Source organism: Mchenga conophoros, linkage group LG3 (genome assembly GCF_057382185.1).
Source record: "Mchenga conophoros isolate Kocher_MC1m ecotype Shallow Benthic linkage group LG3, M_conophoros_male_GT1.1, whole genome shotgun sequence".
NCBI classification, from domain to species: Eukaryota; Metazoa; Chordata; class Actinopteri; order Cichliformes; family Cichlidae; genus Mchenga; species Mchenga conophoros.
This window is the reverse complement of record NC_140528.1, coordinates 239693-252975: the sequence shown is the minus strand read 5'-3', so window position 1 is coordinate 252975 and position 13283 is coordinate 239693. Positions and strand designations below refer to the sequence as shown.

The following is a 13283-nucleotide window of genomic DNA, read 5'->3' as shown; positions in this document are numbered from 1 at the left end:
TCATATCCTGCAGGAAACAGGAGCTGTTTGTTCAGCTTAGGGTAAGCTAGTTTGCTTCCATTCAAATGCAAACAAAGTGAAAGAAGGCAAATGTTTTTAACATAGAGTTTTAAAATCTACTTTCCCCCAACATCAGTATAAATAATATGCAGCTAATCTGGCATGTTTTAATGTACAGAGAGAGAAAAAACAATAATAAAGTGAGAAGATGAAAAATGAATGATAAGCAGTGTAAAATATTCTCCTGCTGCAGGTACTGTGGGGAACCCTGGTCCATCGGGTAGACTGGGCAGGACTGGAGTTCCTGGTTTTCAAGGACCTCTTGGGGATCCCGGACCTCCTGGTTTTCCTGGATCCCCAGGAGCACAAGGTCAGGATTTTTGTTTATCTTCGACTTTTTAATAGCTTATCACTTCTAGCATGTTCTTATTCATTCCCCCGTCTTCTTCAGGGTTTCCTGGTACAATTGGCCCTCGCGGCATTCCCGGCAGCGTCGGCCGCAGCCACAGCATCGGCTACACTCTGGTTAAGCACAGCCAGAGCTCCCAGGTTCCCATGTGTCCTCAAGGCATGGCCAAACTGTGGGAGGGCTACAGTCTGCTGTATGTAGAGGGACAGGAGAAGGCACACAACCAAGACCTCGGTATGAAAACACTGTCAGGCTCTTATGAACCATAAATACTAGTTATAGCAGTCTTTGTGGGGCAAAATTAAAGGTTTAAAACCTCCCTTTGTCTCTTCAGGTCAGCCGGGGTCGTGTCTCCCCAGGTTCAACACGATCCCCTTCCTCTACTGCTCGCCCAGCGAGATTTGCTACTACGCTAGCCGCAATGATAAATCCTACTGGCTCTCCACGACCGCATCCATACCCATGATGCCCGTGGAAAAGGAGGAGATAAGACCTTACATCAGCAGGTATTGTACACTGTGTTACTTTAGTCAAGCTGCCTGTCATATACATGTGCATACAATTAATGAAGCTTTCATCTGATTATATGAATAACACAGGTGTTCAGTATGTGAGGCTCCATCTCAGGCAGTGGCGGTCCACAGTCAGGATATGACAATCCCCAACTGTCCTATCGGCTGGAGGAGTCTCTGGATAGGATACTCCTTCCTAATGGTACGTAGTTAATGGCAGCTTCTACCAAACAGATTTAGACCAGCAATTAGATGAAGAGGTTATTTCTCCCCATGGTTCTGCATACTGCCAAATTGTCTTCAGAGATGTCATATTTAAAAAAAATGTCCTTTCATTTCTGACACAGCACACAGCAGCTGGTGCAGAGGGCGGCGGTCAGTCCTTGGTGTCTCCTGGTTCCTGTCTGGAGGACTTCCGGGCGACTCCGTTCATCGAGTGCAACGGCGCCAGGGGCACCTGCCACTACTTTGCCAATAAATACAGCTTCTGGCTGACAACCGTGGATCCAGAAAATGAGTTTACCTTCTCGCCAGCCAAGGAGACGCTGAAGGGAGGCCAGGAGCGCTCCAGAGTCAGCCGCTGCCAAGTGTGCAGCAAGATCTTGTAGTAGGCAAAGGTGAAAGATGGAGGAGTGAGGCGGGGAAACATCAGGAGGGGATTCACTAACATTTCAAGAATTTATGATGGAGGATGAGATGGATTTAAAAAAGAACACGTGACTGACTGAATGGACCTTTCTCCTGTGCTGTGATGGTTTCAGAATCGAGTCGAGCAACATCGGCCCCATTTTGAGAGTTTTTTAATCCCCTGTAGGAATGAACGGCTTTTAAAAAAAGAAGAAGAAGCTGGAGGTAGGAGGAGGAAAGAGAAGAGTCCCAGTGTGAGCGATCTTCTCGAGATTATCACTGATAATGGTGCTATTGTTTATGTATGTGTTTATTACGTGTCAGCTTTCTTGTGACAGATGTCAGCGAGAATCATTCTCGGCTACCTCGGAGAGTGCCCCCACCCCCGTTTAGCAAACAACTGCCCCGCACACACGTTAAGCACCCAATTTAAAGGTTATCAGCTCAGGAAGTTGGTCGTTATTGGTTCTTGTCGCTCCCATAGATACTGACAGCAGGCAGAAAGTCTCTACACCAACTCTGACGTCTGACTGTCATATCTATGGGACAGACAAGCCTACAAATGCTTTTCAATGGGCTGATCACGTTCGAAGTGGGTACATAAGAGCTTAATGTGAGATGAGAGTAAAATTACAGATTGCTGGTTGATTTTAAGGTTTTAAAGCGAGTTTGCATTATCTTATTGGGCTGATCTGAGCAAAGCAGATATAAAGCTTCACTGAAATCCCATCTTTGGGAAGATGAAACCTGTTTTCTTCATAAACTTTTTATTCTACGGCAGTTTAGCATCACGAAGGTGCCCACTGTAAACACACTGGGGATTTTTTTCATGTGTTGCATCAATACCTGCAGTATATTTGATGTCGGCCACTTCATTATTGGTTTGAAAATCAACTTGCCAAGACATGTGACTTGCTTGAGGTAAAAATGGCGTTGAAGCTATCCTTTGTTTTTAAGTTTTTGTGATATTTGGATTATTTTTTGGTGCCTTACAATCGGACGTGTGAATTAAAGGAGTTTTAGCTTCATGTAAAGATTAAAAAAATCTGTGGAAAACTATAACTCATTAGCAAATTATTTTTTGCATAAACAAAAAAAGACTAGAAGTATTTTTTTTATTGGACTCCAACAAAAAAACATAAACAAAGCAAGTTTCATTTCTTTAAGTGCTGGTTTTCATATAGAAGGTGAGAAGCATCATCTGTTTGGGGAACAGAAGGAACTTAGAAACAATCTAAAGTATTCCTAAACATGTCAAAGTCCCAGCGTAAGCTTCACGTAAGCCTGTGTACATTTCACAGTGGGACTCTCAGGTTGCTGCTACGTTACCGTTAGTATGACTTTAAAGGTCAAGTCAGATTTTTCTGTGCAACAGCTGAAATGACAATAGAGAGCTGTTGTTATTGCACTGATGTGGACACAGATGGTTCAGAACATCAAAGGGGCATACATATCTCCACCTCCACTCTCACAGGTTTTCTCTATGCTGCGAACAAACAAGTATTTCTTTTGATTATATCACACTTTTTAAGGCTGCCATTCGCTTGCATTTTGCAAAAAGACACAAAACACACGCTCTCTGATAGATGAATTATTGCTGTACATAGTGCTTACTGTATTTTTCAGCAAATCATGTTAGCGCAAAGGTCTATGATGTTGTTACTCGGTTATTTTCTTTTCTTTTTGTGTCCTCGGACAGGTAAGAAGATGGCAAAAGGACAATTCTGTGCCTTTAAATATAGATTTTTCAAAAACAAATACAAAAACACACAAAAAATTTGAAATTGTATCTGTTTTTGCATTAAATTTGGTTTTCCTCTGAGTCAAACAGGTTCATCTGTGCTTGGACAGTGGAAGCTACAGCATGACTTGTAACCACTACGACCTCTAGCACGTCTCTCTCTGCTGGTAGCCCTGACTTTAACGCTGTGCCACATAGTACATTTGTGTCTGTATTGTTTTTTTTGTAATCTAGATTTGTAATTATTGAGTCGTGACACTAGCCCCTGGTTTTATTTACTGAGAAGTGAGGGAATGGGAAGGTAATGATGTGTACATTAAATTTTATGGAAAGGAAAACATGCCTGTGTTTTTATATGGGAGCTATGTTCACCGCTGATGATTTAGGATGCTAACAGCACACTTTATTGCCAGTTTGGACTTCACCGCTCGTTCAGAGCCAAATGGAGAAACATGCTTTAAGATCCCTGAGTGACAGAAAAGAAATGCAGTTTTCCTCAAAGAGGATCCATAACAAATCAAAAGTGGCAACGTAACATGTCTGTTCCTGTAACGTGTGTTTCTGTGCTCACACACTTTGAAATAAAGTCTCAAAACTACTTAACAAATGCATGTTTTTTGTTTTTAGCTCAACATGAGGAAGTGAAGTGAATTTAAATATAAAATCTGTAAAACCAAATGTTGCTGCCAGTGGTACTGGTTCATTTCACAAAGTGGATGTAATAGAGAAATAGAAGATACAGCCAGACGGTTGAAACATGAGCACATTTGGGTGTTCTGATAGGACAACGACTCCAAACACACATCAAAACTGTTTTTAGAATAGATAAAGCAGGCTGACATTTACAGAAGGGATAGGCCTTTCCAATGGCTCCATGGTCCATCTCAGAAAACCAACAACCTTTAATTAACTCTGCCATGCTGCCAAGAATAGTGGTCAGTCCAGCTGGAAGTATGCGCTTGTTTATTGCTACCAAAAGCATCTTAGCAAAGGACATTAACCCAAAGCTTAGTGGAGGAATCTACTTTTGACCATGTGTGGATTAGAGAAAATCCAAATTAAAATTAAACTTGTGCATCTGAATACCTTTTTTTTAGTCATTACAGATGTGTGCTTTAATCAATCACTACACCCTGGAAAGAAAACAGTTCAAAGAATTTATTAAAAGGCCAAAGTTACCATGCCATGTGACCATGATGATGTAAGATGCGCGAAAGTGATTAAATAAAAATAATTAAGAACAACTATTACAAAAAGGAAAAGGCCAAAACAATATCAGAAATGAAAATTGCAGAAGAGATAGATCACAAATTCTGTTTCTGCCTCTTAGTTTTTATTCACATTAATAATTTTTATATGTTTCTATTTAAAATTGGAATAATAAAACACAGATAGATAGATAGATAGATAGATAGATAGATAGATAGATAGATAGATAGATAGATAGATAGATAGATAGATAGATAGATAGATAGATAGATAGATAGATAGATAGATAGATAGAACCTTCGCTCCAGTCCAGTAGGTGGCGGTAGTTCACCTTTTCAAAAGAAGAAGAAGAAGCGGAACTCGTAGCACAACAACAACATTGTTAGCAGCATTAGCTCGCAAAAAAGCGAGGAGACTTTTTTCTTCTTATTTGGGTCCCATTAACAGGTGAGTGTAATAACCGAGGGCCGTCAGAGAGTGTGAATGTGCAGTCTGTTGCCCTGTGTGCTTGTACGGTCGGAGAATCGCACATTTGTGAGCCGTTTCAGCTATGTGCACAACGTTAGCTCTCAGGCTAACGCTAGCTCCTAACGTTTTATTTAGTGGTTGTGTGCAGAAGTCACTGCATGCAAAGAGTTCTCGTACAGGATGAAGATTAAGGTGTGATGATGAGGATGCAGTGCTGTTGGATTTGTCCTCCTTGGTGAAATAGTTAGTCGACAGCCAGAAAAAATGACTACACATTCATGAAAGCTGATTTCTCGAGAGCTTTTTGTATTCTGCTCGTTGTATCCTGTTAATTACAACGTATACTCGGATACAGGCGTCATTGATACTTGTGGTAACGAGCGGTGTGCACGGATGGGTCCAGATACTCAGAAGGTTAGACGTCAAGATGTTTTGTGTGTCAGGTTTCTTTACTAAAACTCATATTTCTTGAACCACAGAGGCCTAGAGATACACGCAAGATTTACCACGGTTACACCAGTTGTCTTTTTTTAAGATCTGAGGAGGTTTATTGCATACTGACTTGTCTCGTTATTAAGGGTTCAACCTTCAAATGGTTGGTGAGCTCCACAGTCAACAGATCCCAGTTCAACAAGCATCTTTGGGATGTGGTCGAGCGACAGATTCTCATTATGAATGTGCAGCTGACAAATCTGGACTGACACTCAAAGCCATTATACAACACGCCTCATTCATACAAGCACTTGCTCTATGCTTTGAAATGCTTTCTATCTAACATTCATACACATTCATACTCAAATGGATGCATCGAAGAACAGCTTGGTATCTTGCCCAAGGATACACGCAGACTGGCCAACCTTCCAGTCAGTAGATGATCTAGTCTACCGCCTGAGCAACAGCCACCCCATACAGTGTGATGGGGTTAGGGGTGCTGATCATGCAAATGTGGACCAGAATGGTTCCAGCATCTTGTTAAATCTGTGCCTTTTCTAAGCAGCATTTGTATTTTTCTATTCTTTAACTTACTGCTCTGACTGAGGTCGAGTCCGTTGTCCAAACAATTGTGTTTGACCTGGGCTAAAAGTCGATGTTTGAATCAACTGTTATTACTGTTGACAGAGGCCAAGTGGAGATAATCTTGCATAAGAGCACAAAGGAATTTATGCTTTGATGGCAGAGTGATAAAGGCAAACATTAGGTATAAATAAACAGTGCTGAGTAACAATAAGTGACCATAGGTGTGTGTGAAGTTGAAATAGTGTGTGTGAGGTCAGCATACAGGCAGAGTAGAGCCAGTGTGACTCATTCAGGAGGATGGATTTAAAAAAGAAAAGCAAACACCCACAGTGGTGGGGACCATGATTTGATCTGTTAATACCTGGTTAAAGCATGTGTCTGTAGCTGTAATGCTTAAAAGTATAAAAGGTAAATTAAAAAGTTGGAAGTGAACAGCAACAAGATCCACTGTTTGATTTCTCACCGATTTTTACTCTGGCTGCCATCAGAACTACTTTAACTCTACTTAACATAGAGTCAGCAAGGTGTTAAAAATGTTCAGTTGGTGAGCCAGTGTGAGTTGTACCCTCAGGAGTTGCATCCAATCTGGTCTTCTGCTGCTGTAGCCCATCTGCTTCAAAGGATGATGCTCTTTTGTCTGCCTGTCAAGAATTAGTCGACTCTGCTCATTCAAAAAGGAAAAAAAAGAAGGTAGTCCACTCCATGTTTTGGGAATAACTTGTCCATTCCAGTCTAGTTAATTGGACGAATAATACTCAGCTTCGGGTTTTCAGTTAATCCATGAAGGGTGAACAAGCAAAGAAGTCAGAAGTAGAGCAGGGCGATATGACCAAAAATATTTATCACGATATACATTTGAAAATTTGCGATAACGATATAACTGACGATATAATTGACACTAGACAAAATACTTTACAACTCCACAACTTTGATGGGTTTTTTGCACTAATAATGTATTTTCACTTAAACAAGCAGCTGTTTTTTATGTGCATTAAAGTTATATAAAAATTTTACAGTGCAAATGCAAATTCCTTGCTGACAGTTTAACCAAAAGGCATTTCCAGTGGAAATTGGCCGACATATCCTGAGCATAACAATGTATAATATCCACAAAACTTAAAAAAGGTTATACACACACAATACGGTAATATTATGTTGAAGCACAGTACGTATCACTCCGCGAGGCTCCTGCCTACGATAGCCGTAATGCTCCGACAATCCATCAAGCTGTGGGGGTTCGTAGCTTAGCAAAGTCGCACTAAAACATTTGACAGATTTTCGAGCGCCGTGTACAACATAAAATCGTTTCGAGGTCAGTAAACACAACCAGAGTTCATACATAAGGCACACAGGATTATAAGGGGCACTGTCGATTTTCAGAAAAATCAAAGGATTGAGTTTAAGTGTGCCGTATTTTCCAAAAAACACGGTAATAACGACGGCCCGCTAGCATGCTCTACCAAAAATAGTGCTTTGTTGTGTGTCTGACGGACGAAAGCTAAACCAGTTCCACACCAGTGAAGTTGCATTTTTACAAACCAATTCTGGTTCATCTGTTTCATTCAACGATCCGCTTTCGCTCTTCTCATTCTGCGTCGCCGCCATGTGCGTATGTAAACAAACTCACTGCGCATTTTACCCATATTCTATGGCGATATTTCATTTTCTTATCGTTGCCCAAAATTACACCAGTATTACCGTGAATGGTATGATACAGCCCAGCCCTAGTCAGAAGTTCAACAACAGAAACGATGCAAAGCCAAGTCAACTAGATCATCTAGCTAGTGTACTTACGGTGCTGGAGCAGTGTTGATCGGTCCAACGTGAGATTCACTACATGTGGACTTAGTATGACCTGAGGTCCCAAAATCACCACTTCTTGCTGCTACTTTTTCCAGCCCCCCAGAAAACACACAGTGCCTGGTAGACCCCATGAGAAAGGCTTTAATCTGCACTCCTACTGCGCCAAGTCAGAGTGATCTTACTGGCTGACTGTACAAATGAAAACACACAGAAATTCATTACAAAAACCACATTCAAAATAACTAATCTGGCACTCGCAGCAAGGTGTACCTAACGAAGTGGCCAGTGAGTGTAAATAGTTGTTAGACACAGACTTTGACTTGAAATTTAAATAAGTACCCCATAAATACTGCTGGTGTTATACTCCTTGACTTCAATATATCTTAATTTATTTGAATAATTTTTTTTTTTTTTAAAAGAGGAAAATACACAAATTTGTAATTTTGGACGACACTGTTGTTGCGGTTTTCTTTTTTTAAAAAACTTCCAGTAAAAACTATGCAGAATAAAACCTTTCATAATTAAAGAAAAAAAAGAAAAAACTTATGAGCTATGTGATTCTTTGCCACTAGGTGGCAGTACTCGCTGTCTGAAAGTGAGAGAGGGGAAAGAGCTAATGTAAGAAAGGAGAAATGAGAAATCACTCAGCAAGTCTCGAGTGCAGGTTTCAGAGATGGTGAAGAGAAAGCAGGAGAGGAGGATTCATCAAAAAGTGTGGTGAAAGATGCAAACACAGAAAACAGGGAGTTTAAATGTGTTTGATAAATGTGCTTAAGAGTTGGCAGATGGACTCAACCTCATTGATCCCTGACGCTTAATTTCAAAAGGCCAGCCGAGTAATCAGGTTCACTTTAAATAACTGTCATGCCAGTTAGACGAGAGAAAGATGAGGTGCAGTGACTTTAACTCTCAGATGAGGCAAGAAGAAAAAAGATGATTTGGATTGTGATGGAAATCCGAGGAGAGGGAGCAGTATTTCCAGTCTGAAACTTGACTTCTTTTCTTTAAAAAAGCAGAGAAATCAGAGAAAGTGAGGAAACAAGTTTAAGAACTGAGCCTCTTTCAACACTTGCTGCTCAATTTACACCACCCTTCTTTCTAACAGGGGAGACAGATGCAGGCAGGTGGAGTGGAGTGGGGTGGGAGTGCTTCCAGAGGGAGCTCAGTATGCATCTTAGTTCAGCATTTAGAAAACATTTCCACATTTTGCCACTTTGTTCACCGTCTCAGGTACGCTGGAATTTTCGGACACCCACTCGAACATGTCCTATGTCTTCATCAACGACTCGTCGCAGACCAGCGTGCCTCTGCTGCAGTCGTGCATCGATGGAGACCTACCCTTCGCCAAGAGGCTGCTAGAGACCGGATGCGACCCCAACATCCGTGACAACCGGGGCCGCACCGGCCTCCACCTAGCCGCCGCCAGAGGGAACGTGGAAATATGCCGCCTCTTGCACAAGTTTGGGGCCGATCTGCTGGCGACGGATTATCAGGGGAATACGGCGCTGCACCTGTGCGGCCACGTGGATACGATACAGTTCCTGGTGTCCAACGGGCTGAAGATCGACATCTGGTAAGAATTCAGAGTTCAGGTGATGACAGTGAGCTGTTTCCACCCTGAGCAACTTAATGTTCTCTCATTTTAACTCCACTTTTAATTTCATGTATATCAACTATTCAGAATCATGTAGTCATGCATGATTCATGTTGATATGGTAGAAGCTAAAAGCCATGTGGTGTACTGAGACTGTTTGGGTTGTAATACCCTCTCTAAACAACTTAAATCTGCCCTTTAGAGATTTCTGAATGAATGAAAAAAGCACTAAACTCAAATTAAACTGCAATGAACAAAGCTGCTCTAGAGATGATCTGAATCCACAAAGAACTGACAACAGAAAAGAAGCAAAAAGAAACAAATTTAAAATTGAGCAGACAGCAGTACTCTGAATCTTCAGTCGGAGGTTGGTGTTAATTCTGTCAGAGTATTCATTTAATGTTATTTGGGTTGTTTTTTCTTTGTAACTGCTTATTGAGCATCTTAAATATATAAAGTTAGTTGGGGAATTTGAATCAAAGTATCGTAAATTTCATGAATGAAAGAAATATAACTAAAAGATAAGTCTTTTCTATGTAACTGCTGCTAAAATCCCACTGGTGGAATTCACCTTTCACCTCTCAGCAGAGCAAATCGAATGACTTCCTGTCCCCTCGGGGGGAGTGCACTGTTGCTCCCCTCAGAGGAGACGAGAGGAGTATTTGGTTCTGTTTGTTTGCAGTTTTCAAACTATTGTGTTCAAATCGTGTGTGATGGTAAACACCAATAAGAGTTCGAGCTGATTTCATTTTGAGGGAAAATCGGGTCAAGGTTGCACCAGATGTGAAAATTGTTAAAACCTTTAGATCACGCACATTTTTCTTTTGTATGGATCGTCTTCAACCTTCACAACCATTTACTATCATCTTGGGCACCATGAGTAGCATTTCACCTTTACCAACTTTTGGGTTATCAAGTAAGTTGTGAACAAACTAAAGCTGAATATCTGATGTTTCTCTGGGAGACTTTAAAGCTCTGATAAATAATCCTGTAACTGAAGAGTGCAATAAACCAGACTTTGTGTTTTTGCTGGTACTGTGATATCGCTCCCCAGCAGACACAAAAATGATCACGTGAGCATGAACACAACAGGAAGTCTCTGAACTCTTCATGCATGTAAATCTAAACCAGTGTCTGAAAGTGTCAGACATAGTACACATTTTGCTGTGTGTGTTCAAATGCTTACAAGATGAATGGATACGGATAAGCTAACAGATCTCAGTCACCCCATGGCAAACACAAGAGATGACCTCATGCTGCTGCTGTACTGATTACCCTCTTTTTAGACTGTTAGACTTGTCTGAAAGATGCCCCTGATGAAGCTGCTGAAATATGACACAAACACTTAGATACGTTCTGGTTTTTCAGGGAATATTTGGGAGTTGTGAAATTGTTTTAATTCACTAAATGAGGTCATCACTTACTGCTATGAGTTGATGTTACGTAAATCACCCATACCCGCGACAAAGCCAGTACCAAGGCCATCTGACTCATTGTTTGCTGGGATTACTAAAAAGGATTCAGTGCTTTCAGTTTTCAGTTGAACTTAACTAAAACATTAGCTTTTAATTCTACTGTGCAGACTAATCATATTGTTTTTATCTGCAGGCTACATGTGTGACTGTAGTTATGTATGCACAGTTGTGGAACAGCATATTCACATCATGGAGGTTTCCTGGTTCAAGTTAATACAAAACTCGTGTGTTGGATAAAAGAAATAATAGATTTCTTTTGTTCTTACTGCAGTAACCACAACGGATCGACTCCTCTGGTGCTGGCGAAGAGACGCGGAGTCAACAAGGATGCTATTCGTCTGCTGGAGGGGCTGGAGGAGCAGGAGGTGAAAGGCTTCAACAGAGGAGCCCACTCCAAACTGGAGACCATGCAGATGGCTGACAGTGAGAGGTGAGCAGAGCTGGAAGGAGAGAGGGTGGAGAGCCAATCGGGACAGATCATGCAGCCAAAGCATGATCTGTCCTGATTGGCTCTCTCCTGCAAAGCAGGTAGAGTTTCAAGCAAGACTTCACACAGCTTTAAGAGCAATAATACTGACCCAGAGAACTGTTCTGTGCCTGCTTTAAATTAGACTTAAAATGAGATTCTGGAAGGGTCTATCTTCATTTTAGCTCCTACACTGATTGTGGGTTTTCTTAGCTTTACCACAGAAAAAAGGAACAAGAACAGAGTTACATGTGAGCGATAACAAACTTCTGTGTGTGTGTGTCTCAGTGCGATGGAGAGCCACTCCTTACTGAACCCGAACCTGCAGAGCACCGAGGGCGTCCTGTCCAGCTTCAGGACCACCTGGCAGGAGTTTGTGGAGGACCTGGGCTTTTGGAGGGTCCTGCTGTTGCTGGTGGTCATCGCCCTCCTCTCCCTGGGCATCGCCTACTACGTCAGTGGGGTCCTGCCTTTCTCCACCAGCCAGCTGGAGCTGGTGCACTGAGTAAAGGCTGGGAAGAAGGGTGCGGAAGAGGCAGTAAAATAAATGAATGAAGGTCTGCGTTCAGCTTTGTGTATAGAACAAAAACCCAGAGTTTTGTTTCTTTGTTGCCCACATTTGATCCTTTTTTATTGTGGTCTTAACAACATCATATGATCCTGTTAGTAAAGCGACGCAATTTAAAAAATATTATAAATATTTTTAGGTGATTAACGAGAGAGGGCGGTGACTCAGAGACTTCATGTGTGGCCTAACACCTCGACTCATTGATAGACTCATTTCCTCTTCCTCACACTTGTCATGTCATCCCTGTTTGCTCTGTTACAAGCTGTATATTGCTGATGTTTTGTATCTTTTCATTGTTTTCTCCTCACTTGTTATTTATTCAAATGTCTTTGGTGTGAATTTTTCCCTCGCTGTCTTTCTTTCACACAAATACCTGCAGCCTTTCTGACGGGAAACAGTTTTGTCAGGATAACAGAGCCGACTGCAGAGAAACACCTGGACTGAGTTTAGATGAAGCTTCAGGTTTAACTGGGATTATGGCAGCAGATTAATGCTTCTTACTTTGTTGTATATTCATTTTATCTTAATGTGCTTTTGTTAAAGGTTTTCAGTGTTTATTCCATCAAACATTTGAAGTCATTTAATGTGCAAAATGAATAAAATCATGACTGTAATCTGCATCAGGTTAGAGCGTCACTTTGTTACCAACTCAAAACTTTATTGGCACACAGCAGCTAACCTGAGCTTTTTACAAAGCGCAAAGAAAACAGGAAAGACTGCAAATCTGTAGAAACAGGCAGGATTAGTACTCGCTGTAAATGAATATACATACAGAACCTGCTCTCACCAATGGGGGGAAAACCTTCAGCTGCTACTGATCTTTGATGATTCAGCATTTTAATGATCTGGGTGACGGTAAGAAAGATGTTACAAAGAAAATCAAACACTTGAGATTCTTGTTTGTACCGTAAATTGTTGGAAGACCGCAAATCAAGCCTTACTGGAAGCTTTTTCAGGTATAAGCCGTACTTTCATTCAGTGATTGTACACATTGAGTGTACAGTCATTTGTACCCACCTTTTTGCTCACACTCATTTGCAAATGTTCAGTTACCCTGTACCCACTGCTGTTGAAGAGCTTTGAGACACACAGAACAATAACAGTTTCACTGAGGAAGAAAGATGGACAACGTCACACTCTCACCCATGGCTGTTTATTGTCCTGTTTTTTAGTGACATATAGACCCTCCCCTGGATGTGCCCTGTTAGAAAAGAGAATATCCTGTCAAATTAAGGCTAAGACTGTTAAAACCAGGCTGTGATGTGTTTGACTTCAACTAATATCAGTACATAAATGTGTCACCGCTTTTTTCCGTTACATAATGTGGTAAAGTGTAGGCTACATGTTTGGTAAAAATGATTTAAAGGGAAGTAGTTTTGTTTTGACATTCTGGT

At 41.2% G+C, this 13283-nt stretch overlaps 2 protein-coding genes across 2 annotated transcripts in view; both read left to right on the top strand.

The window, feature by feature from the left end:
* The window catches only part of LOC146576904 (uncharacterized), a 39798-nt gene extending 36171 nt beyond the window's left edge, over positions 1-3627 (top strand). The window contains exons 42-46 of the mRNA XM_085267596.1: positions 254-370; positions 452-643; positions 744-915; positions 1009-1123; positions 1269-3627. Of these exons, the coding sequence (XP_085123722.1) occupies positions 254-370; positions 452-643; positions 744-915; positions 1009-1123; positions 1269-1529 (857 nt within the window). The 3' untranslated portion in view covers positions 1530-3627. The remainder of the gene's footprint in view (positions 1-253; positions 371-451; positions 644-743; positions 916-1008; positions 1124-1268) is intronic.
* A 1183-nt stretch (positions 3628-4810) lies between these two features.
* On the top strand, positions 4811-12509 carry LOC146576903 (ankyrin repeat domain-containing protein 46). Its single transcript, XM_085251086.1, has 4 exons — positions 4811-4945; positions 9017-9359; positions 11127-11285; positions 11610-12509. The coding sequence occupies exons 2-4, from the start codon at positions 9049-9051 to the stop codon at positions 11824-11826; spliced, it is 687 nt and encodes a 228-aa protein (XP_085107212.1). The 5' UTR covers positions 4811-4945; positions 9017-9048; the 3' UTR covers positions 11827-12509.
* The last annotated feature ends 774 nt before the right edge of the window (positions 12510-13283 follow it).